Here is a 24,184-nt window from a genome sequence, read left to right as displayed (position 1 = left end):
TATATTTTCAAAAACTTGTATTTTAGAATCTTCAGACATAAGAAGGCATTTTCATGAAAAACACTCTGATTTTTTATATTTTTCATTGTCAGGTTATCAAATCTGATAAAAACAATCATGTATTAAGCCAGGAATCAGAACCAGGCACACAGCAAAGATATCTGTGTGGCTTTCTCATACTGCCCTGAGCTGTGTTAGCAATTCAATCACAGAATTACTCAAAGCTGCTGGGTTACCATATTGAAGAATTTCAGTCAAACATATAAGCTTGCTGAAATGAAGAAATATTTCCAGTATAAATTGGATTGAACTTGTAAATCAAGGATGCCGTCTCCTTAACCACGTTCTCAAAGTGGTGACTGTTCTTCCGAGCTACAAGAGAAAACAATATTCATTTGTAAAGGCTGGTGGACAAGAGCTCACGAGACTGCTTTGTAATAGTGCTTCCTGAGGTCAGAATTACTCACTGGGGAAGCATGGGCAAGGACGGAAAGGCCTCAAAGCATCTCCTCTCTAATACAGCAGTGCCAATGTGAGCACAGTTGCTACTGTTGCTGTAGCTAATTCACCCCTAATTCAGTATAATTCATTATAAGGCTAAATGTGCACAAAACTTGTTACAGCCCTGCGATGAAAGTAGAGATGGGACACTGACCCATCACAGGAGAAACACAGCCTAGCGGACATGCAGACTTAAATGGTGGACTATCTCCATAGTACACCTGCAACTGAGATGGTGAATGAGTTAAGGGGGCAGAGAAACTAAAGTGAATGCCAGTGAAGGAAACAAGGCAGGATTAGTCAATCCAGAAAGCCAATGAGTAGTCTGTACATGGTGAGAGCTAACTTTTGAGAGCAAGTCAAAAGTAAGGCCTCTGATTTTTGATTGGGAATGTTGGCACACACAGACCCAACAACCACCAAAAAATGAAAGCTGCAGCAAAGGCTCTTCTGCCCACTGTAGCTACTCATTCCACCCACAGGGAAATGCTGCTCAGGACCAGCATTGCACATGGGATGGATTTGCTGTTTAAAACTTATTTAGATTTTTTTTCAGTAATTCTTCCATTCAACTAGTAATAATTTCAAACACAAATGAAACAGATAGGAGGATGGTGGCTTCCTAATATGGGCAAGAAGGTAGACAAAAAACACAGGGAAAGCTGGAGCTAAGATAAACTCTAGGTTCATCATGTCTTCAATTAGCCACACCTCACCTAAATGCTGCTGCTCTGTCCCTTGCACGTTGCCTCTACTGCTCTTACCCACCTCCCTCAACTAAGATATAAATACCTACACTCAAACTCTCTATTCAACCACAATAATAAATAGCATGGAAATCTGTATTGTCAGCAGCAATCAGACAAAAGTTATTAACTTTTCCCTAGTATCCCAATGCTGAAGACAAATAATCATAATGCACTGTGATAGAATATAATTTAATTTATATCATTGTCTTGGAAAAATATAATACTCAGAGGTTGTTATAATTACATCATTGTTCCTGAAAATCAAAATTGAAAGTACTCAAGGAGAAAGAAGAAAGAATTCCACATCCAAATTTTTTTTTCCAAGACCGGGTTTCTCTTTGAAATAGCCCTAGCTGTCCTGGACTCTCTTCATAGACCAGGCTGGCCTCAAACTCATAGATCTGCCTGCCTCAACCTTCTGAATGCTGGAATTAAAGGCATGTGCCACCATACTTGACTAGAAACTACACATTCTTTAAATTATTGCTCAAAAAATCAGCCCACTGGATCACAGATGACTCTATTAAATAATTGCTCTGATTTTTCTTGAATAGCTACTATCTCAATTTCAAGAATGTACCATTACTTAGTACTTTTCAGTTAAATCTAAAGACCTTAAAGAACATTTATAGAATAAAAAAAGTATACAGAAGCTAAGGCAAGGGTATGCACTTTCCCTCAAAATTATAATGGAGTGATGAATCAATTATACGCCCATATATTACCTTCAGAAACTAAAAATTCTGCTAAGTAGAATGAAGTCTTCACAGCATTTGGTGCATGAGAAATGCCGCCCAGATTCTTCCACTCAAATGCTGCTTTCTCAGGATGCCACTGGACAGCATACACTGGATACTTAAATCCTGGGTGGAGAGCATGCACCATTAAACAAAAAGAATGTCTTAGGATGATACTGTCCATTGTTTCATGCCATGCATGTGACATAAAAACATGTTTCAACTCATCCAAATTGGAAAATGTAAAGGTTGTAAATATTCTCTCACAGAAAGGATGGCTCACAGTCAGCATTAAAATACCCAATAGTGTACCTCACCCACATATACACTCCTAAAAAATGAATGGGAGCTACACTTCCAGGAAATCAGAGTAAAGTCTGGGCTGGGGATACATTCCAGTCAACAGCCAAGTGAATAGTTTCTGTTGTCTGTGAATCAAACTAGGAACACGCCCATGCTAAGTAAACATTCTTCCACTGATTTATATCTTCAGGCCTAAGGACACACTAAGTTGATGACACACATTTCTATATCTGTATTTTACCTCTCTTCATACAAGTTTCCTCCCATGAAGACTTAGGGAAAATGAAAACTAATCATCTAGGTCCCAGCCGATGGAATGAATGATTTGTGACTTTAGAATAATAATTGCTAAAATAAGTGCTAACGCTTTAAAAAACATTTGTACCCTTGGTAATTATAATTTAGTTATTTTTAGAACTCAGATAGTATACATACTGTTAGCTAGGTAAATTATTTAATCTCTAGAATTAGATGGAAAAAATAACTCAGTTTTGGGAGAAACTTGTATAAAAGAGTGATCATTTGCTTACTGATTGGTTAGAACTTAGAAAGTTTAATATATTAGTCCCTTATTTTTCTCACATGCTATAAAAGCTGCACAATGTTTTAGAAGAGTGGATATATACATCTCTGAAAATGAGCAAGTCTATTTTTATTCACATGTGTCTCTCCTCATCTTAAGAGAAAGCACTCCCACCCTCAACGTTTTAGACTGGAGACCATGAATGCTCCCAGAAAGCCCTTGGAGGGCACAGGGGGAAGGACTGTCTTCTCACACCCCACTCACTAGCTGTTCCACTGTAACAGCAGCTTGCCAGAAAGCCAGCTCCTCATCCCAGTCTTCTTGGCGTCCACAGGAAGCAGCGCCTACCAGCCAGCAGCTCCAGACACAGAGCTCCTCACCTCCCTCTGCCTCCCTCTCCCTCTCAGGTTGTAGCATTGTCTTTCTGCAGCCTGGGATGGCCCACAGGCAAAAGCATGGCTGAGGATAAAAATGTCTAGATGAGGATTTATTTCATAATCAGACACACACAGGCAAGCAGATGCTGATGTTCAGAAACAAGTAAGGCTTACTCTTTAGAAAACTCTTCTTAAAAGATCAATGGCACTTCTTTACAACTGTAGAAATGATAACCTCAATCACTGGGTTAGAACGAGATCATCAAGAGTGAAAAGAAAATACACAAGTAGTAGAGCATCAAGGGTCCCTAGTGCACATATATTATATATGCTCCTAACATATATGCCTGTCTATATATATGTATGTCTATGTGTGTATGTGTGTGAATATATATATATATGTATATATATATGTATGTATATGTGTGTGTATATATATATATACACACATACATATATACATGTAAATGTGTGAATATATGTCTGAATATATGTATATATATGTCTGTATATATACATATATATGTATGTATAACATTTTCAGGCTCTAAAATGTTTACATGATAACATAGTCAGAAATAAACAACAAAGAACCGAAATCTTCCAACCCAACACTATTGCTTAAGCAGTCATTCATTCATTCACTACCTCTAGTTTCCCCAAAGCCCTATAAAAAGGAAAGTAAGACAAATGCCAGCCCTCAATAGGCTCCAGTTGAGAGAGAAAGTTGGAGTTTGAACAAATTCAAGCAAAAAGCAACATTCCCAAGGAACATGACGCAAACATACAAAGAAAGATGAAGGCTTCTCAAAGATGAGACATCTAGCTTGAGTCTTTCAATGTAGTTGAGAGCTCACCAGAGGACATGAGAAACATGGGAGGAAAGAGAGGTGACAAGCACTGGTCTGTGGAGGGCACCAGTGGGATGCACACATCTCAAAAGACCATTCTGCAGGGAAAGCAGCAGAGAGCACAGACTACAATGATCAGGTAAATCTGGCTTTGCCCTCCCATAGTGAAGAGCTACTGAGTTTTGTTTGGGCAGCACAATCAGATTGGTTTCTTTGTGAGATTCCATGTGTAGCTGGAAGATGACTTATGGGCAATTAGGAGGGGTCTGGGTAGAGAGAAGAAAGCATACACAAGTTAGACCTGGGATGAAAGAATTGGTGAAAGGTTTTTAGAAGTAGATAATGAGGCAGGGAAGCCAACATGGATTGCAGGTTTCTACTGCAGGGTGTTTCGAAGGTGGTAACTCTAGCAACTGGGTACAAAGATAACTCTACTTCATCCTGGGCTGACCAGTTCTTCTCAGAATTTCCTGCATATATTTCTTTCTACCTCACTAACTTGACCAATGTGCTATGGTTTAGGAGTGGTCCTCAGATTTGGAGGTTGGAAAGTTAACTCCTAAATCATGTTAATGGTACATGGAAGTGTAACCTTAGGAATTCAGATTAGAAGAGGTTGGAAAGATGAGACCATGACAGTATCAGTGTCCCCGTAAGAAGGAAAACTGATCGAGCATCTCACTCAGGGATGCTACATATAGCCAGAAGGTCCTTACCAGATCTTAACACGATGTTCAAGGACCCACCAACCTCCAGAACACTTAGATTAATCCTTATTTTTGGATGATTTGGTTTCAGAGACTCAGTTACAGCAACATAGAATGAACTAAGTCACAATCTCCAAGTACCAATCCCTATCCCCACCTTATTATGGGTTACTCCTTGCTAGGCCTCTGTCCTCTCAGGTTGCTCTCTTCAGCTTCATCAAATCCAAGAGTCTACCTGAGAAAGCAGAGAAAGTATCTTCTGTCTCTGGGTCCCTTCCTGATTCCAGCTCCGCCTCCTCCATCAGCCTTTGCTTCTAGATGGTCCCATCTAAGTTTACAGTCATCCAGTCATGGATGTTCTGAGGGACAGAACACAAAGTCTATAAAATGACATGTCTTGGGGGTCCTGGGTGAATCATTTATTTGAACAAATGTAAAAACAATATGGTTCCTTATTATGCACCACAAACACTGAAACATCAAGTGTGACTGATACTGGCAAATCTCCTTTTCTGGACAGTAACTACCATAATAAATTGTTCATCCCCTTAATGTTTCCTTCACGTTACCATCAAGAGAGAGTGTGTGTTGTCTTTGCATCATTTTGTAAGATCGTAGAAAGGAAAACTATGTGTAACTATGTAGGAGGAAACACTGACACACGACTGTGATCGGAGCTTGGCAAGCTGAAACTGGAAGACTACTACAGGCTGGAGGCCAGCCTTGGATAATGACTTTCTAGGCTTCCACCACGAAGGGAAGTTATCTCAAAACACAAACAAAATGTGATATATATTTCATTATACTTCTTTATGTTGTTTTTTAACTCAAAATTGTTTTTCAAAGTCCATCCAGAATGAGGAACACAGGTACGCGCAGTGATTTGAATAACTGCATAGTATTCCGTTATATGATTCACTCCTTGTATTGTGAGGTACTTGGCTTGCTTTTAACAACCTCTCTTTTTGCTAATAGGCATAATTATATGTACATTTCTAGCTAGGTTCATTGAAGTGGTTTTATTGATATTACTTTTGTTTTATCTTGGTTTTGGATTTTGTGACCGTCTTACTATATAGCCCTGGCCTAACTAGTCCCAGCCTCCCATGTGTTAAAATAAGGGTGTGTGCCACCATATGCAGCTTTGCTAGGGAATGTTTAAATATTGAGACTGCTGGTTAACAGGACTGGAAACCATTCAGCTTCACCGAGAAAAGGCAAAGGCTACCAGGCACTCTCACAGTGACTGAACTGGCTGAATGTGCCCAGAGCAACAACCTGGCTGGTGCTTGTAGTCCTTGGTCTTAACCCTGTCAGTCCTGATGTAAAATGGATTCCTTCCTGAGCTTCCATTGCATTCCACTAGTGAGTGCTCACACTGACAAATTCCCTCAATCCACCATGTGTGGACAACACACTGGTGTGCACTCTCCAAGGCATCTAGTCAGAGCTCCTAGCTATTTAAAAAAAGCTATTATTTAAATCTTTATTAATATAAAGGCTGTTATTTAAACCTTATTACTTCTTCTAAACATGGACTATTTGCAGCTATATGCATTATAAATATATATATTTTCTCTCCTCCCTCTCTCTTAATATAACCTACAAATTCAGCCAAATTCCTCAGTCTTTACAGTTATGAATTATATTTTTTTATGTCTTGAAAACTTCCCTTACCCAAGATCACAGACTTTCTCCTTTATTTCTCTAAGGCCTTTCTTTACCTTTCCAGTTAAGTCTTTTATCCACTCAAATATCTCTTTTTAACATTGAAAAAAAAATGTCTCTGACCCCTTCCTCCTTGGTTCCCAGAGCCCAGTCTGGTGTTGGAATACCTTACCCCTGGCCTCCAGATTCCCACCTCTGGGCAGCCACCTAAGACGGACTCGGAATGTTTCCTCTAGATCTATCTCCCGTCTATGCTACTTCATTCTCTCTTTGTGTCTTAGGATTAACCTCTCTTCTGAGATGCCGTTTGAACTTCTTTCGTTTTCAGTAAGCAAAGGTAGTCCTTGTCGAGTCTCTTTTCTGCTCCCCAGCCCCCTGAGACAGGGTTTCTTTGTGTAGCCCTGGCTGTCCTGGAGCTCAGGAGTTCAATCTGCCTGGTTCTGCCTCTAGAGCGCTGGCATTAAAGGTGAGTGCCATTCTACCTAGCCGTAGAGATTTATTTTCAAATATTCCTTATTTCTTTGTAACTTATGGTATAATGTCATAATGCTTAATAGCAGAAGTCTGAGCAGGCCTGGCTGCTGTTTCTCCAACTTCCCACATGTGATACTTTGCCTCCTTTCCTTGTACGTTATCTGAGACCTGAACCACTCATATCCCATCAAATGTCATCCAAAGAAATATCCTGAAGCAGAGACAGAACGATGCTTGCCCTTTCCTAGACAAGCATTCTGATTTGCTTCTGCCCTGCACATGTGTGCTACTGCGTACATGAAACCTTTTCATGTACATAGCAAACACGGGTTAAGCATTCAACCCGCCCTCTGACTACATTCCCAACTAGGACAATGTAGGCCACACTAGACCATTCTGTCACTCTGAGGGCTTAAGGCTCACTCACTCCACCTTCATCACCCTCTGTCCTTAGCATGGTCAGGCAAGCAATTCTTCTCAAAGTTCCACATCAGGATTCCAAGCGTTTTTGAGCTTAACCTTGCAGGCAAGTACAGCCTGCAGCCGTGCTCCCTGGTGTCCTTTTGATATATGGGCTTTCTCTCTTGCACTGGACCGACAATAATGTGCATCCTATACCCTTAGGATTTCAGGCTTTAATGTGCTTATTGTCTTGCCACCTAGCTAACAGATCTAGAAAGACGTTCTCCTCTATCAACCCATCTTTCAGAACATCTGAAAAAATAAACAAGGCACTTGATCTGTGATAACTCTAGAAATGGGGTGGTTTTCTCACCCTTCCTTGATTCTCAGTTTTCTTCATTATTGGCCCGGTTCCCAAAACTACCCAGGTAAGCCTGCACTGATTTGGGATATGAACAGAATGTGTCTTCTCTCTTCAAAAATAACCCTACTTCTGAGCTCCAAAGTGACATGATGTCACTAACAAGAAAAGAGATCTATAAGATTAAAATGAGAAAATTAAAGCTTAGTTGCTCTATAGCTATACATACCTTCCATGGATGAAATGAACTCAGTTTTGCCATCTGTATTGGTTGTTAATATATTGAAAAACTTCTTTAACTTTTCATTTTCTGTAAAATTCTAAAATACAAAAACAAAACAGAGGGTTTGATTCTGTAGTTAGCCTGATTGGATTCATCTCACTGGGAGATACTGATTGCGTAGTCATGTGATACCTTCACAGAGAGGCTCCATTTGTGAAAATTTGCGGTCAGATTTTCTAATGCTAATGAATCCAATAATTCAGTAGGAAAATGTTTGAACATTCTGCTCTTCCTTGCACCTAGAATAATTTAAGCACAGAAAAAAAAAGACTTCAACACATGAAATAAATAAATAAAAGATAAAGCCCACCAAGTCACTTACCTTTGGCCAAATAGCAGCCAATATTCAATGTGAGTGAATGGGGGCAAAGCATATCTCCACTGGCTTCCAGACAAGTACCTATAGCCTGACAAAGGCAGCTCTAACATGGAGGCAAATAAGATATGCTCCAGATGTAATTACCTCTTTTTAGATTTTTAATAGAATGACCACAAATAGGCTATCCATGGAAGAGCAGAGAATCTTAACTCTGGCTTCCTCAGACGCCTCTGAAAAATAAGAATTCCCAAATATATAAGTCTATGCTCCCAGAAAAGGACATTAATATTTCCAATGTATTTTCAAAGGTATATAAGACTTTAAAGGAGAGGGCATTTAGGGCAGATTAACCAAAATGAAAGGCTCTATGAGAACCTATTATTTTGTAAGTCAACTACAATTTGTAAGTTACAGGGCTGGAAAGATGGGTCCTCAGTTAAGAGCACTTGCTTCTCTTTCAAGAGGATTCAAGTTCAATTCCCAGCAACCATGTCTAGCAGGCTCAAAACCCCTTTAACTACAGCTTCATGGAATCCTACTCCCTCTTTTGGCATGTGCGTGCACACACACACATACACAAATACAAATATTCTTTAAAACATATATCCATATACACAAGCATGTATGTTTGTGTATATGGATATATACTTTAAAAAGAGGTACTCTACATGATTAGGTAATACTGCTCCTATAAATCCCTGTGCTAGGTGTGGGACACAACCTTGTAACTGCTGTTCAGGGAGGCCAATAGGACTCCTAAAACAATATAAGCTCTTGCCATTCCTCTTAGTTGCCCCACAGAACTAGATGATAAGACTCTGTTGCTGAGGACACCACACATCTGGGGTACAAGATCAAGCTGGAACTGAGGTAGAGGCTTTCTTCATGCTGGTTAGCGTGCATACTGCCAGAAAGTGCTATGCTGAGGGAGAAAAGGCAACCGTGGTCTCACCCAGCTGTGGACCTACAAACCTAAATGCCAACCTAGAAAGCCAGATGTGCACCTTGTTTTAACAGCAGCATGACTGTTATGGAAATAAGGCAACTCCTCTCTGTTAAAAGAATATATACAGTGGGCTATGAAACCCACCAAGAAATCCCTAATTTAGCAGACATAATTTAGTACCTAAAACAATTTAAGAACAGAGAAATAATTTAAACGCATGAAGAAAATAAAACCCACTATGGCACTTACCTCCAGTCAAACAGCAGGCATTATTAACATTATTATCAAAGTAAATGGTAAGCAAAGCATGTTTCCACACAAATGCCTAAGGTTGGGCCAACATGAATTTTGGGATGGTCATGGGCCCTAAAATGGGAAGGAAGATCATGGGCCCTGACGTGGAAAGCACCACTATTGTTTAGCTAAACTGACATGGTGCCAAGCCTCATTCTAAATATGTGTTTATACCTAAATGCTAACCTCTCCTAGTTAGAGTAGTTTCTCTTTGCAGTGAATGACAATGAATGTAGACCCATGGCTCATCACATGATTAGTCTTTCTGGTAATCAGCCCATTCTGAGGTAATGTAAGGGTTAGCAGTGAAGAAGAAGGGAAGAAGGAAAGGATGTAAAAAATGAGAAAACAGAAGAAATGTGAAACGCTTTTCAAAACCCATGGTCACACAAGGAAACCTAGTTAAAGGTCAGTGAGTCACAAAACAAAAATAAAAAAGGCATAAAGGAAGAAAGGCATGTGTAGGGAGGAGGCTTGTTAGTGGGGAAGAGGTCGAAAAAAGAAATAAGAGAGGGTGTTGAGTATGAATATATTATATCCATGTACAAGGCTGACAAAGAATATGTTTAATCAACTGAGGAAAGGTTAATTATGCCAACTAAGGAGAAAAGATCATTAACTAAGTTAAAGAAAAGATCTATGCTGCAAACAGATAGAGAGGGCAGTGTTGATTTGTGGATCACCTCGGAAAGGGTTCTGATTACCAGAAAGATTATCCATGTGTTTCAAGGAGCCCAACCTCTGGGAATGGAAGAGGCCAAGGGGGCTGTAGTCAGGTACGCAGACTGGAATACCAACAGAGGAATGAAAACACAAACCTGACAGGTTTAAGGTTCTGATGCTAAGTCAGGCCTCTAGTCTTGCTAACGGCTTCAGTGGGTACCTTGCATAACTGCTTTGTTGTAGAAACTGGGCTTTTGTTATATAGCAACCCCAAAACTCTGACCAAAAATAAATACTTCCCATAAGGTTTTCTCAGTGACTGAGAAAACAAGATTTCTGAAAGTATGGAATATCCTATGAATACTATGACTGATCACTATTCTTCCCTCCCAAAATCGTTAATAAGAATATCAATAGTTGGTAGCACCTAATTATGATGATCTAGACTTTATATGGAATTTCTTTTAGATTTCCAACTAAGAGCTTCTTAAGGCACTGATATTTCCTGATAGAAGTGTATTATGATAATGAAATGATTCACTGCTAACCCTTACATTACCTCAGAATGGGCTGATTACCAGAAAGACTACTCATGTGATTAGAGGACTTTGAAGCAGCCCGACCTCAGGAAGTGGAAGAGGCACAGGAGACTGAACTCAGCCAAATGATCAATGACTCAATCATGTGTTGCAAGGAAATGCCAATAAAATCTCTGAAACTCTAGGAACCCAAGCTCATGGAAGCTCCAAGATGGTAAGCAAATACAAGGGGTCTTTCTTTGCCTTTGAGCAACAAAAGTTGATTAGTAAAAGTTTTGAGTAGTGAATTATAAAACATGACAGCCATGTCATAGGTATTTGCAAAGGTACAGCAGGTAGCAAGAACACTGGTGGGACCAGGTGACTGGCCTTCAGTTGGACACAAATACAGTGGTGTCATTTGACATCAAGCCCTTTAATTTGTGAGGTCTCATTATGTCCAAGAGTTTAGTGCCAGAAAAAATCTGTAATATAAAATACTCAAGACAGAAACAACATGTGTCAACGATGAGAAAATACCGGTGGCTGGAGAGATGGCTCAGTGGTTAAGAGCACTGACTGCTCTTTCGAAGGTCCTGAGTTGAAATCCCAGCAACCACATGCTGGCTCACAACCATCCGTAATGAGATCTGATGCTCTCTTCCAATGCATCTGAAGACAGCTACAGTGTACTTAGATATAACAATAAATAAATCTAAAAAAAAAAGGAAGGAAGGAAGGAAGGAAGGAAGGAAGGAAGGAAGGAAGGAAGGAAGGAAGGAAGGAAGGAAGGAAGGAGAAAATACTGGCATGATAGCAATAATACTTGATACTTATACGATCTATATTTAAAGTACTATACATACAAACTGGAAATCATCTTGATTAATTCTCAGAAAGCATTCCCAGCGGTAGAAACTTTTATAGTGAAAAACTAAGAAAGACAGAATGATTCTCCAAGACCAAAGTGAGAAAGTTAGAACTCAAAACCAGAACTGGTTTGTGAATTCTTACCATATGATCCTGAGACCACTAGAATACATATCAAACACAAATATTAAGAAAAACTAGATCAAACACAAATACTATCATCCTCACAAATGAATAACAAAGGGCTCACTCATAGTTTTGGTCTTTAAATAATTCAAAGACTAATGGCAATTCCTGTCTTGATATTCAGTATTTACTAATGCTGCTGAAAAATAATTTGAAAGAGTTGGTGCTTATTCTTACCTTCAGTGAAGTTCAAGGGCAATTTCTTTGACTTAGTGTCTGTACTCGTTAGTAAGTTCTCTCCACTAACCAGGACAGAAAGCTCCTCAAATCCAAGGCATGTTCCCCACACAGGAAAATGGTCTCCATTATCAAAGCTCTTTGGGAGAATGAAAGAGAAAATTACGTTGATTCAAAGAGAGGGAGAGAGAGAGAGAGAGAGAGAGAGAGAGAGAGAGAGAGAGAGACAGACAGAGAGAGACAGAGAGTGACAGAGAGACAGAGAGAGAGACAGAGCAAGACAGAGAGACAGAGACATTACTGCTACACAGTTTTCTTCAGAATTCTCTGGAAATCATCAGCAGGCTACCACTTAATCTGTATTCACAAAAACTCCCAGGTGGAATAGAAAAAGGAGAGTTGTGGGCACACTATGTCTTGACCCAAAGGCCCATGAGTTATGCATTTTAACTTAAAAGTTATTAAGCAAGTATCTCCAAAAAAAGTAATTACTGAAGAAAACATTTAAGGGAGACTGACAAGATCTGAGTGCCAGGAACAATAAATGAAAATTGATATCAAGATTTCAGGGGAGAAACAAGGACCAAAAACGCTATGGGTGGACCCAGCTGAGGCATTGTATAGTAGCTGGGCACTGTGTGTGATAAACAGACAAAGGCTAAGGTATATGAGCTGAAGTGTTCTGAAGATGCCACATCTGTCTGGAAGAGTCTATGGCCTGACTGACTAGAACTTTGTGCCCATGAAGTAACATCATACTATAGATAGAGCCTGAATTCTCTCGAGCTATCTTCAGTCTGTTTTAATAGCCATTTATTACCAACGTCTGTGTCTGACCGGACATGGCTACTACTACTTGGTGCAACTTTTTCAAATGCATTGCTGAGCTTAGCAAACTTCTGGCTTCTGGCAACCCTAAAACTAAATATTTTGTACACTAGCACCTGAAATTCCCATACGTAATCTGTCCACTCTACCATAATGTGTCATGTGATGTTCTCATCCACCTGGTAAAGTATTTTTGATACTTCCTTTTTGTTCTGTTGAGTATGAAGAGTATGAAAGACTCGTGTCTTTCAGTTGTATTTGGCTCAGAATAAAAGCTCACTAGCAATAGCTGTGTCTCGTGTTAGAGGGCGGCTGAGAGAATGAGGCTGGATGGAGAACTGAAAGGAGGAGAGTTAGTATCAAAGGAACAATGCCGAGTGTATAACAGGCCAGAGGGAGGCACAAGCTTTACTGAGCTATGAGGGTGAGCTCCACACCAAAAATCCCCAGAGCACATGAAACAAAAAAACAGCCGGTGAGTAAACACCTGACTCCTGCAGAGCAGGTGTCCGACTATATACTAGAATAACTATGAAGAAATTAATACTGTACACTTACAAAAAGAGAATTGTCCTTATGGAGATAGACAACCCCATGGGGAGTAATGAGAAATAGGAGATATTTACCTCTAGAGCCTTGCTGAAAAATATTTTGGCCACTCGGGAATAACCTGAATCTGTTAGGTTAGCACCTCCTCCAGGAAGGAGAACTCTGAAACAAAATCAATTAAGATGTATTTTCCTCCATTCACCAAGTCAATACACATTCTTCACTTAAAGAACTTTTTCCTTATTATATTACCAGTAAGATATATATATAAATATATATATTTATATATATAAGATATATATCTTAGATATATATCTAAGATGTGTATATATATATACACACATATATATACATATATGTATATGTATATATATGTGTGTATATATACTCATGTATACATATATAATATTTATAATTCTAGACTTTCAGAAACTACTGCGGATAAGAATTTTACACATATTATCTTAAAACTTTTTCAATGAAATTTTTTTACAAGCTCACTGAAGGAAATATAGCATGAACAAACCAAAGGCATAAAGGGTTAGGGGGAGAAAGACTAAAGAGTATGAAGAGACAAAACTCCAAGAATAGCTGGCTTTGAATTAAGGTGATCAGCAAGGCCAAGTCAACTGTAAATATACAGCTATTCTAACTCCAAAATTATATGTAAAATTAAAAAGCACATAATAATCATAATTATTTCTACTAGGATTAAATATCTACAAGATATCATAATAGTCTTGATATTTCTTAATAAGAAACACAATATTAGGAATCCTGAAAAATCAACAGAATTATTCTAGACAGTTTTTTTTTTTTTGGAGTCCCAAATATTAGGTTCTCTTTTATTCTACCCCAAAAAGATGAAATTTAGGAGAAAAAAATGTACCATGTTTTTATATTAGGGTTTTGGAATGATGTTAAATATATAAGCTCTTTAACACATCTTGAAATAAGCAAGGATATGCAAAAGTATTCTGGCTTCTCTGGCTACTTTTAAAAGTTAGACTTTTAACATATTAATATTCTGAAAATATAAAATGACTTTGCCATATTATACTGAGAATATATTTTTTTAATTTGCATGTGATGTATGTGTGATGTGTGTATGTGAGAGACAGGAAGGCAGGGAGGAAAGGAAGGAGGGAAGGAGGGAGGGAAGGAGGGAGGGAAGGAGGGAGGGAGGGAGGGAGAGAGAGAGAGAGAGAGAGAGAGAGAGAGAGAGAGAGAGGAAGCACACATGATCTCTCTTCTCATGTGGATATGGAGATGGAACTCAACTCACCAGGCTTGTGTGGCAAGCGCATCTGGAGGTATCTTTCCAGCCAGAGGCTATTGTTTATTTAAGAATTACACCCTGATTCTTCTATGAATCAGGCTTTGTATCAGCCTGTGACAATGCTAGTTTCCATTGTTAGGAAACTCACAGTCAAGTGGGAAAGGTTTAAACACTCATCTGCTAAATCAGCTACCACAAAGTCACAGCAGAAAGCCATGTGTGACTTAAGGGGACCAATTAACAGGTCCCCTTCAGTCCCCAGTTAACTCAGTCTTTTAAAACCCACCTCTGACCAAGTCTGGTCTATGGAATACTACAGCTCTTTTACACAGTAAAAGTGGACTAATTCTCCAAGAAGACAGTCTCCCTTAGGGCAGGCTCCACACTTCATCTGGTAGTGTTCTCCCACATAATTTTCTACCCTACTTCCAATAAAGTGTAGGGACTACCAACATCTGCTGTGCTGATAACAGAAACACACTGGTAAACAGCAGGTTTTGTTAACACTGTTAACACAAGAGTCGTGTTTCAAAACAACATCTACAAATATCTTCAGTTTGAAATCCCTGCATAAGGTTCTATTAAACATACATAATTATCCCACTGAACTAATTCCTTCTACCTCCACCTCTCCACCTCCCTCCCACCTCCACCTCTCTATCTCCTCCACCTCTCTCCTCCACCTCTCCTCCACCTCTCCTCCACCTCTCCCCCACCTCTCCCCCACCTCTCCCCCACCTCTCCCCCACCTCTCCCACCTCTCCCATGCCTCCCACACCTCCCACCTCCACCTCCACCTCCACCTCCAAAGCAACTTCAACAGTTTAGAACTTTTGGGACAATGCCTATGTTATGTGCAAGTCTTTACATAACTCTGTACAAATATTTATTTATTAGATAAATTTTCAAGTTCCCAGTCATAGAGCACATGTCTTTCTAATTGCACTAGTTACTGAAGAAGAGCCTCAAAGATTGGTTCATTCTAACACCCACAGTGAGAGTCTTGTCCCCCGCCCTATCCCCTTTACAGAGTATTAACACGTTTTCTCACTTCTGCCAACTTGATTCATGATTTCTATAATTAATTGTACTTTAAGTTACGAGCAATAAAGGGAATTTTTCATGTGATTTCCAATCTCATTCTGCACTCTAACTACTCACATATTTTAAGGAGAAACAGAGAAGAAATTGTTTTCTAAGTTTGTTTCAAATTACCTCTGAAAGATAAACAATCTGTAACTTCAGACCTAGAGACTTGGAAATTTCAAAATATTTAAGCATTTAAACAAAGATTAAGCTAAAAATAGTGAGCCTATCATATAACAATTACATATTTCCTATTTTGCATCCTATTGTATAGCAGGACTGAACCAAGAAAGAGCCTCATGAAAACTAGGCTCTACCACTGAGGTGCACGCTCAGCTCTCTTTTCTTTCTTTCTCAGGCTGGTGAACTGTCTGCTCTCTTCCCTGGATTTGCAGTACAGGCTTAAACCCCCAGATCATGTCCTCTTCCCACTCTTTACTGGGTCTTTACATCTCCCTTCAAAACATTTCAACAAATACACTTGGGAAATTATTATCAGACAACTTTTAAGGAAGCTCTATAGAAACACAGAATACTTATATGTAAATTTTGCAAAACGTTGATATGTACACATAAACACATTGTTTTAAGATTTGATGCAACATCAAGCCTACTTACCCATTAATAGATCTAAAAAGTTCTTCATACTCTGCATCACTAAGATCGGGCCTGAAAACAGGAAAATGAATTTTACAAGAAAATCAGTTCTGAAGCCTAAGGAAAAAGTTAACATTCAATAGAAGCCACCACATCATTTATTTTAACATTAAATGAAAAATAAGTTGTTTGAGGTACTGCATATTGAACTCAAGACTCTGTCCATTCAGGGCAAGTGCTACAACACTCCTGCCTAAATATCAGACAATAGTACATCTCTACCTTAGAGGTATTCTTGTTAAGCTACAAAAATCACAAAATTATACTATATTTGGCTAATCAGAAAGGTGAATCTGTTTTTTGGGGAACTGAATGAAATTCAATATTTTAAAGTGGATGCTAATATAATAAACAGTGGACACTAGTATTATCTGTTAGCCAAGAAACTTATAAATATTCACCTGTTTTTTTTATAAAGACAAAAAATATAAAGCTCTGTGGGGCAGGAGAGATAGTTTAGCAGTTTATAGTTCTTGCTAGCAGATAATACTAGTGTCCAGAGATTACCACTGCAGGTGTCCCCACATCAGCTTCAGGAGATCATACACACACTTTGGCCTCAGTGGGTACCGGCACACACTCAGAAACATCCATCTTTTTAAAAAGCTTTACTATCACACCCATCTTACCACAGGCAGCTTGGGAAAATGGAAACATATACGAATGGACACCAAATCCCAACATCTCATCCCTTCCAACCAGCAGCAAAGGTCTGACTACTGCACATAAAATCTAGAATAATCCAGGCCTAAGGGCAATCTCCTCAGAGACAGCTGGGCTCAAGTACTCTGAAGCATCCTTGATCAAGCACCTTGACAAGAGTTCTAGCTACTGCCATGTTACTGAAGGTCTGATCTCTTTGCCCCAGAGAAAATCCAAAGGAGCTAATCCATGACAACTGGCTACGACCTTGCAATCATCCTGTGATGTCTATAAAAGTGTGTGTGAATCCTGCAGTAACTCTCCTACACTGAGCAGATTTTTTTGTTTCTATAAAACACCAGCAAGGCACACACTCTCTCCCCATAGACACATCCATAAACTTGTATAGTCATTAGTAGAATATACTCCATTTCTGCCCCAGGAAAAAGATATACGTGGACATAGGTTGATTTAGAACATGCCTCCTGTTGTTACTAAGTGAGCTGTAATTCCTAGCCCTTGCCTAGTTCTGGCAGTGAACTTCTCTGACTCTCCACCAAGTCCCAGTAAGCTCTGAAATCCACATAGGTTATTCAGAAAGCCATAGTAATCTTCTTTCGGGATCAGAGCCACAAAGTAGTCAGTGAGACAGCTATAGAACTATTAATGTGACAGGTGACTTGGCCTCAGAGTACTAAGATGAATTGTAAGTACACATATTCTCGGTATCCTGCCAATCCAAGTTCTTCAGGTTGTCCCAGCAATGGCAAGATCTTCCCCATCGATCAGGATGAGCAGCACGCCACAAAGCTCTGAACCAGCTTAACAAGTAGGTTCTGCACCACTTGAGACTGCATGCTTTAACAATACCTCTCCATACTAAGAGGCAACTCCAAAGCACCAAGTTCTGGGAAAGAATGTCATCAGAAAAGGCAGGATGAGCCGGGCATGGTGGCGCATGCTTTTAATCCCAGCACTCAGGAGGCAGAGGCAGGCGGATTTCTGAGTTCGAGGCCAGCCGGCTCTACAAAGTGAGTTCCAGGACAGCCAGGGCTACACAGAGAAACCCTGTCTTGAAAAACCAAAAAAAAAAAAAAAAAAAAAAAAAAAAAAAAAAAAAAAAAAGGAAAAGAAAAGAAAAAGAAAAAAGGCAGGATGAAAAAAGTCAAGCATCACCTACAGTAGAACTCTGCCCAGGTCTCTCATCTATCTTCTTCTCTCCTCTGAACCAGAAAGAAGGTCTAGCAACCTAACAGTAATGCTGAGAGTCTCCTCATTTTACATGTAGAATTTCCCTCACATATATTACACCATTTCTACAGGATCACATGATTCCAACTTCAAGCAATTAATATCAAAATGAACTTTGAAGTCAAAGCTGGAGTTTAGCCTGCAGGCTGCCAGCCAGGGTTTCAGCATCTTGTCATAGATGCTAATATTCCACAGGTCATTAGGTTTCAAAACTCCCCAGGCTAACAACTGTCCATCATGCCCACTTAATGCATTCTCAGCAACCCAGATGTGATGAGTGATCGTCTTCACTGATTTTTAAAGACATCTACCTCGCAACTCACAATGGCGGCTCCAAGTCACACCCACTCTCTCTCTCTATTTCATAGCCAGAACTTTCCAGTGGCCTCTGAACTGGGCTGCCCAACTGTGGCAATTCTGAAATGTCTTATCCCCATTCACACTAACTTCCTAAATAGCTTGCATTTAAACACTTCCATCATCAAAATCTGAGACACTGTGCTGCAGCCACGCAGAGATCTCTTCCTCAGAGCTAAAACTAGAGTGTATGGTTTCACATGAGATTAGATTACTACTAAAAAATTAAATACTAATTTTAAGGGTATGTGTCATTAATCAAAGGTGAAAGGTGAAAGAAGACAATCCTTATGAATCTCAACATGAAGACTATTTTTCATATCTACACTATATTTACATTTTGATTACTAGTAATATATAGAGTACAAGAATGTCTTTGTAATTACTTGCAGAATAGGTTGTAATAGTTGTGCTTTGTTCTGAAAATGTCATAGTAGATTATATGAGAGATCTGGGAGATTCTCATGCACTAATTTTAGCTGAAAATTTAAGTGCTTAGAAGATTTTTGTTTATTAACTCTTTTCAAGTGAAAACCTGTGGTGAAATAATTCCTCCAAAAAAATATGAGATTAATCATATTATTTTTACTGAGCCATATAATTATAAAATAAAGCACCTTTATAAAGTTTTTTATTAGTGTGTGTGTGTGTGTGTGTGTGTGTGTGTGTGTGTGAGAGAGAGAGAGAGAGAGAGAGAGAGAGAGAGAGAGAGAGAGAGAGAGAGATAAAGCAGCAAGTGTACTTAACCACTGAGCCATGTCTCTAACCCCACGCTTCACCCAGTTAAAACTGCAATGCCTATCACTTACACTGCAGCAACACTAAACAGTCACTACTGGCAAGCTTTTCCTAGCTGTGAAAGTATATTACAGTAATATTCTAAAATGTCTCCCTCATTCCTTGAGGATTCCCTTATGCTAATAGTAGGTGGAAAGCTAGATAAGTTGGAGAATCGGTTATAATTTTCATGGTGTTCATGAGAAGTGTCTTTTCTGGGGTAAAGGAAGCTATCATATTTTTCTCAATGCTAATAGACATATAGAATACTATCAATGACATTACAAACACACAGAGAGCTTCGTAAACAATTTAGTGGGAGACTGCAGGCAATAGGTTTGTGGCTGAAATCAGATGCAACAACACTCCTTTTAATGATACAATCATAGGAAAGAAGAAGGCATTAATTTTAGAGACAAAAGACCAGTCTTTACATCCCTGGTGAAAACCACTCAAGCATACCTTATGGGCACAACTCGTGCACCTGCAGACTCTATATACTTCACATAGGATGCAGCAATGTAGTAGTTTCCCAACTTCGCCATTTTCCCAAAACATTCTTGCATTACTACTCCTAAATTTAAAAGAAAAGCTTTAGTTTCAAGCAAATTCTTTTATTTCTTACTCAACACTGAATCACAGCACAGTAAAAATGTCACTACTTTAGTTTCTCAATGTACAGACCTACAGCTCCTGCAAGTTTACCCACAGTTGTTGGGAAAGTATTGGGGAAGGACCATCTGAGTTTCTTATCACACCATTGCTGTGGAGTATATTTAATCTCAATCAGTGGCTTCTACGTCACCTTTGATTATTCAGTTCCAAGATGAAAGGCACATTTGACCTTTAATTTATCATAAGCCTTTATCAGCACTAATGCTGGGAAAATATCTACCCTCTCTGCTATTAGAATCTACTTTCCTACTGATAACCCCGAGTTATTACTTACTATGTTTCATCTGGGCTGCTCTTAACTCCATGTCTCTAATGGCCATGATTTTATGATTCTCACCACATGGAGTCTTCTCGTCTCTCCACCTTCCTCTCGTCTTCACCACCCCCAAGCTCCGGAACCCCAAGCATTATCTATCCCAATTCTGCCCAGCTATAGGCTGTAGGCATCTTTATCAGGAATAATTTGGAGCACAAGGTCACTTAGCATAACTTAGGTCTATATGTGCACTCTCTGTCTCTGGAGGCAATCAGGCTTTAGGGACCTGTATTTAGCATTACAATACAAGTAATATCAGACCAACCCACCACACACAATGAATATCTAAGAAGCTCCCAAAGTAAGTTATAATAGCCCCAACATTTTTCATTCAACATTAAGACTATTCATAAACAACTCACTAAATGTATAAAGGGCAAATCCCTTTCCCCACAAAGCCACAGTTGTATCCTTGTCAGCAAAGCCGCAGTGCAAACAACTTTGATCGCCATCTTTCTAATAACCTCACTATCTAAGCAACCAGCATTCTCCAAACCCATCCCAGATTATTAAAACGTCTCTTTCCTCTCTAAAGTAAGCCTCCTACTTCAGTGTTTCCACAGAATAAGGCTGGCCCCACCATCATTCCCTCACTCATTGAATACTGGCTGCATTGCATTCCAGACACTGAACTAGGTGCCGAGGACACAGTAATAAGGAAAATACTCTCCACTTTATAGGCTCTCATGCTAGTGGGTGGGAGAGGAAAGTGGTAAAGACAAACAACAGAGATTTAATTCTAGGGCCAGTGATGACCGCTGGTGCTTGTGTTAAGAAGTCAATGAAATATGGGTTCCATTTACAATGTCTCTGTAAAAGGGTGGCAACTCTCGCTGGGAAAGAAGAACAAGACTTCAGAGAGGTGGAACAGGTTCTCCCTAGGAAGGTGTGACATAACACTTATTCAAAGGCATCAGTGGACTGAGGCAGTGAACCACACACCCATATCTGAAAGCAGAGCGATTCAGAGCAAAGGAAACAGTACCATGCAAAGGTCATGAGCCAGCCTGTAACTCTGCAAGAAGTCTATCAGACTGGGAACATGTAAGAGAAAACAAGAAGACAACAGGTAACAGAGCAGAGAATTACAGACGCATGGAGGCTACCATGTTCCTCACATACCTCAGTGGTTCTACATTGGCTCTGTGAAGTCATGCTCTGTCCCACTCATCTCTGATCTCCTCTTACCACTGAAACCCAAGTCTAGTACACTACTGACACATGACATTCATCAAAACATGTCACATATGCTTAGCATGTGCAAGGCCTTAGGTCTATCCCTAGCCTCCAAAACTTAAACAAACAACAAAATTATCATGCCTGCTCATTTGGATATCTGTGCCTCTGTGAGTTTAACTGTCTCAGTGGGACACAACTCCTATCATCTATATTAATCACACCTGTACGCTGGGCTTCTTACAATAGTTGACATGAATCACTACTGAATATCAAATGTCAAAATGTATCTAGTAGGAATGTTTCTCTCCTATCAGATAAGATGGTCTTCACAATGGAAAGTGAAATTTGGCCAAAAATAGAAGAGTACAAGAGCTATCATAGAAAAGAGTGACACAGACAGGAGAGGAGGTGCCACAAGGAAGGCATGCAGAATTATGTGAATATAAGTGCCTGCAACACTAAATTAATTCCACAACACACCCCAGCCCATTCATTTTTTTACCTCACTCCTAGGCAAAGAGCTCAGATTGTATGCCCTGGTCTCAACATGTGCTCCCAAATGATGGCTTGTACACTTTAGGCTATTTCACCACTTCTGTGGCTTCCTTGTCTTTGAATACTTTGTGTTTCCTACAGTAATAAAGTATCCATATTACATGCCCAATCGACAATATTATCTTAATTGATTGGAGAGGTGGCTTCACCATCATTTAGCAGTAGGTAAAGGCACTTGCTGCTGAGTCTGAGGGCCTGAGTTAGATCCCCAGGACTCATGTGGAGAAAGATAACTGACTCCTGAAGTTGTCTTTTGACCTCCATAGGTGTATGTGAGAAGCATGCACATGCATGTGCACATGTATACACACAAACTCTAAGTATAAAAGGAAAACATAATTGATTAGGTTAGCCAAAACCATACTTTCTCTCTTTTGTTATATGCAACTTAGAGTTGCCAAAATTCTAAGAAACAAAATCTCCTGTCATCTTTTAATTTTTTTTTCTATTCGCTAGATCCACAAACGCAATTCACTACATATGTTACATGACTCAACTTGAAGAATCTACCCATCTATGGAAATAGCTTTGAAGGAAGGGTTCCAAATATTAGTAAGCCACCCACTTGAAAACCGGACCACTCCTGAATACATAAAACAAGTTTCTAGTTTCTCTTTAGTGTTCAACTTCAAGGAAGAAAAAAATAAGATAAATGTCAAATTCCTACATTTGTCTACCTATAAATTTCTTTTGTCAACTTTAACTACAGGCTGATTTCTCCTTGGATGCTATCAAATGTCTGACATGAATGCAAACCAGTTTTACCCTGATTGAAACATAAATATGCCAGACAGAAACAATGTCACGATTTGGCTGAGATAAAATGAATATTCAAATCCTCAAAGTCGATGTTGATACTTGATGCTAAAAATGGCAAAGTCCAAGTCCAGGACACACTTTAGTTTCTTACCTATTTCATGTGTGTGTGTATGTGTGTGTGTGTGTGTGTGTGTGTGTGTGTGTGTTGTATCTTCATGTATGTCCTGGAGCAAAGAAACGTAAGTTTTACCTGTGTGCAGAATTTCTGGGATTGGAAAGGCAGGGAAAATGGTGGAAACACAGGTCAGGAAAAGCACCCATCACCCTGAAATCTGACTAAATCCTCTCACCAGTTAACACTCAAGAGTAAACTAACATTTTTAAGGTCTTTCTCCCTTCTCTGTTATTTCCTCTGATATTTCACTGGAAACTTCATGTACAGTAAAAGACACATACTAACCCCTTGTGCAACACTAGTAGCTCCTTGCTCTTATCTTATTCAAGGCACCTCTGCAGCCGTCCTATAATCTTAATTATCATTATGGACTACGAGAACAGGAATAAAGAGTGAGATCCTCTGGAAACTTCTTGAACTACGAAATTGAGCACTAGGTCAGCCGAGGTGGAGTCTTCTCTGAGAAACCCACAGCACGATTTCTCCTCTGCTTCCTTCTTAACTTGAGCTCTTCTCTTCCTACTTCTGATACATCCTAGCTTGGTTCACACTGACTGTCCTTAAAATTCTTTTCCCGCACGGAAACCTCAAATCCTGGGTTTGCCTCAACTGTGGTTCCTAAAAGTTACGGGACCGCCTCTAGCTGCTTTGGGTGCCAAGTAGTAGCGAAGAGCTGAGCCTTCATTGGGATCCCGATCCTCCAGATGCAGAGGTCTCTAGAAGGACATCAGCATAAGGTCCCATTGATGAGAAGCGCGCCGCGGGGTCTGCACCGCTGAGAAACAGAGCGCCTCGCAGACTACCGGTCCGCAACACCTGCCCCAAGCCTCCTTACCGATGATGGGCCTCTCGGAGCCATGGTTGTAGGGTCTGGACATCCCGGGACTTGAAAGCCCGCATAGTAGCAAACCCAACAAGCACAGCAGGTAGCCCAGGTTCGCCATCGCGATCGCAATCGCAATCCGGCCTCCGCCCCCACTTAAAAAGGTTCTTCAGCCAGGCGCGCGCCCGGCGGCCAGGTTGGGGCGCGGTCTCGCGGCCTGGGCGGTGCCAAGCTCGAGGGCGCGCAAGGCCGCGCCGCTCAGGCCTCTGGGAAGTGCAGTCCGGGTGCTTGCGGTGCGGAGCTGGGCGGGCCGGGCGGGGGCGGGGCCGGGGGGCGGGCCGGGGGGCGGGCCGAGGCGGGCCGGGGG

The 24,184-nt window shown here is 40.1% G+C and overlaps 1 protein-coding gene across 2 annotated transcripts; it reads right to left on the bottom strand.

Annotated features, from left to right (window-relative positions):
* Ggh (gamma-glutamyl hydrolase) lies at positions 1-24,115 on the bottom strand. Of its 2 annotated transcripts, NM_010281.2 has the most exons (9): positions 23,830-24,060; positions 19,798-19,909; positions 16,270-16,320; positions 13,364-13,448; positions 11,910-12,048; positions 8,069-8,175; positions 7,883-7,973; positions 1,976-2,113; positions 1-372 (listed from the first exon to the last, which is right to left on the bottom strand). In NM_010281.2, the coding sequence occupies exons 1-9, from the start codon at positions 23,936-23,938 to the stop codon at positions 251-253; spliced, it is 954 nt and encodes a 317-aa protein (NP_034411.2). In that variant the 5' UTR covers positions 23,939-24,060; the 3' UTR covers positions 1-250. The 2 variants fall into 2 exon arrangements, with proteins under 2 accessions (NP_034411.2, XP_006537682.1); XM_006537619.3 differs by lacking the exons at positions 1-372; positions 1,976-2,113 and adding an exon at positions 2,120-5,107 and having other exon boundaries at positions 23,830-24,115.
* Between the last annotated feature and the right edge of the window lie 69 nt (positions 24,116-24,184).

This window comes from Mus musculus, chromosome 4, assembly GCF_000001635.26.
Source record: "Mus musculus strain C57BL/6J chromosome 4, GRCm38.p6 C57BL/6J".
Classification (NCBI taxonomy): domain Eukaryota; kingdom Metazoa; phylum Chordata; class Mammalia; order Rodentia; family Muridae; genus Mus; species Mus musculus.
This window is presented reverse-complemented; position numbering and strand designations above follow the sequence as displayed.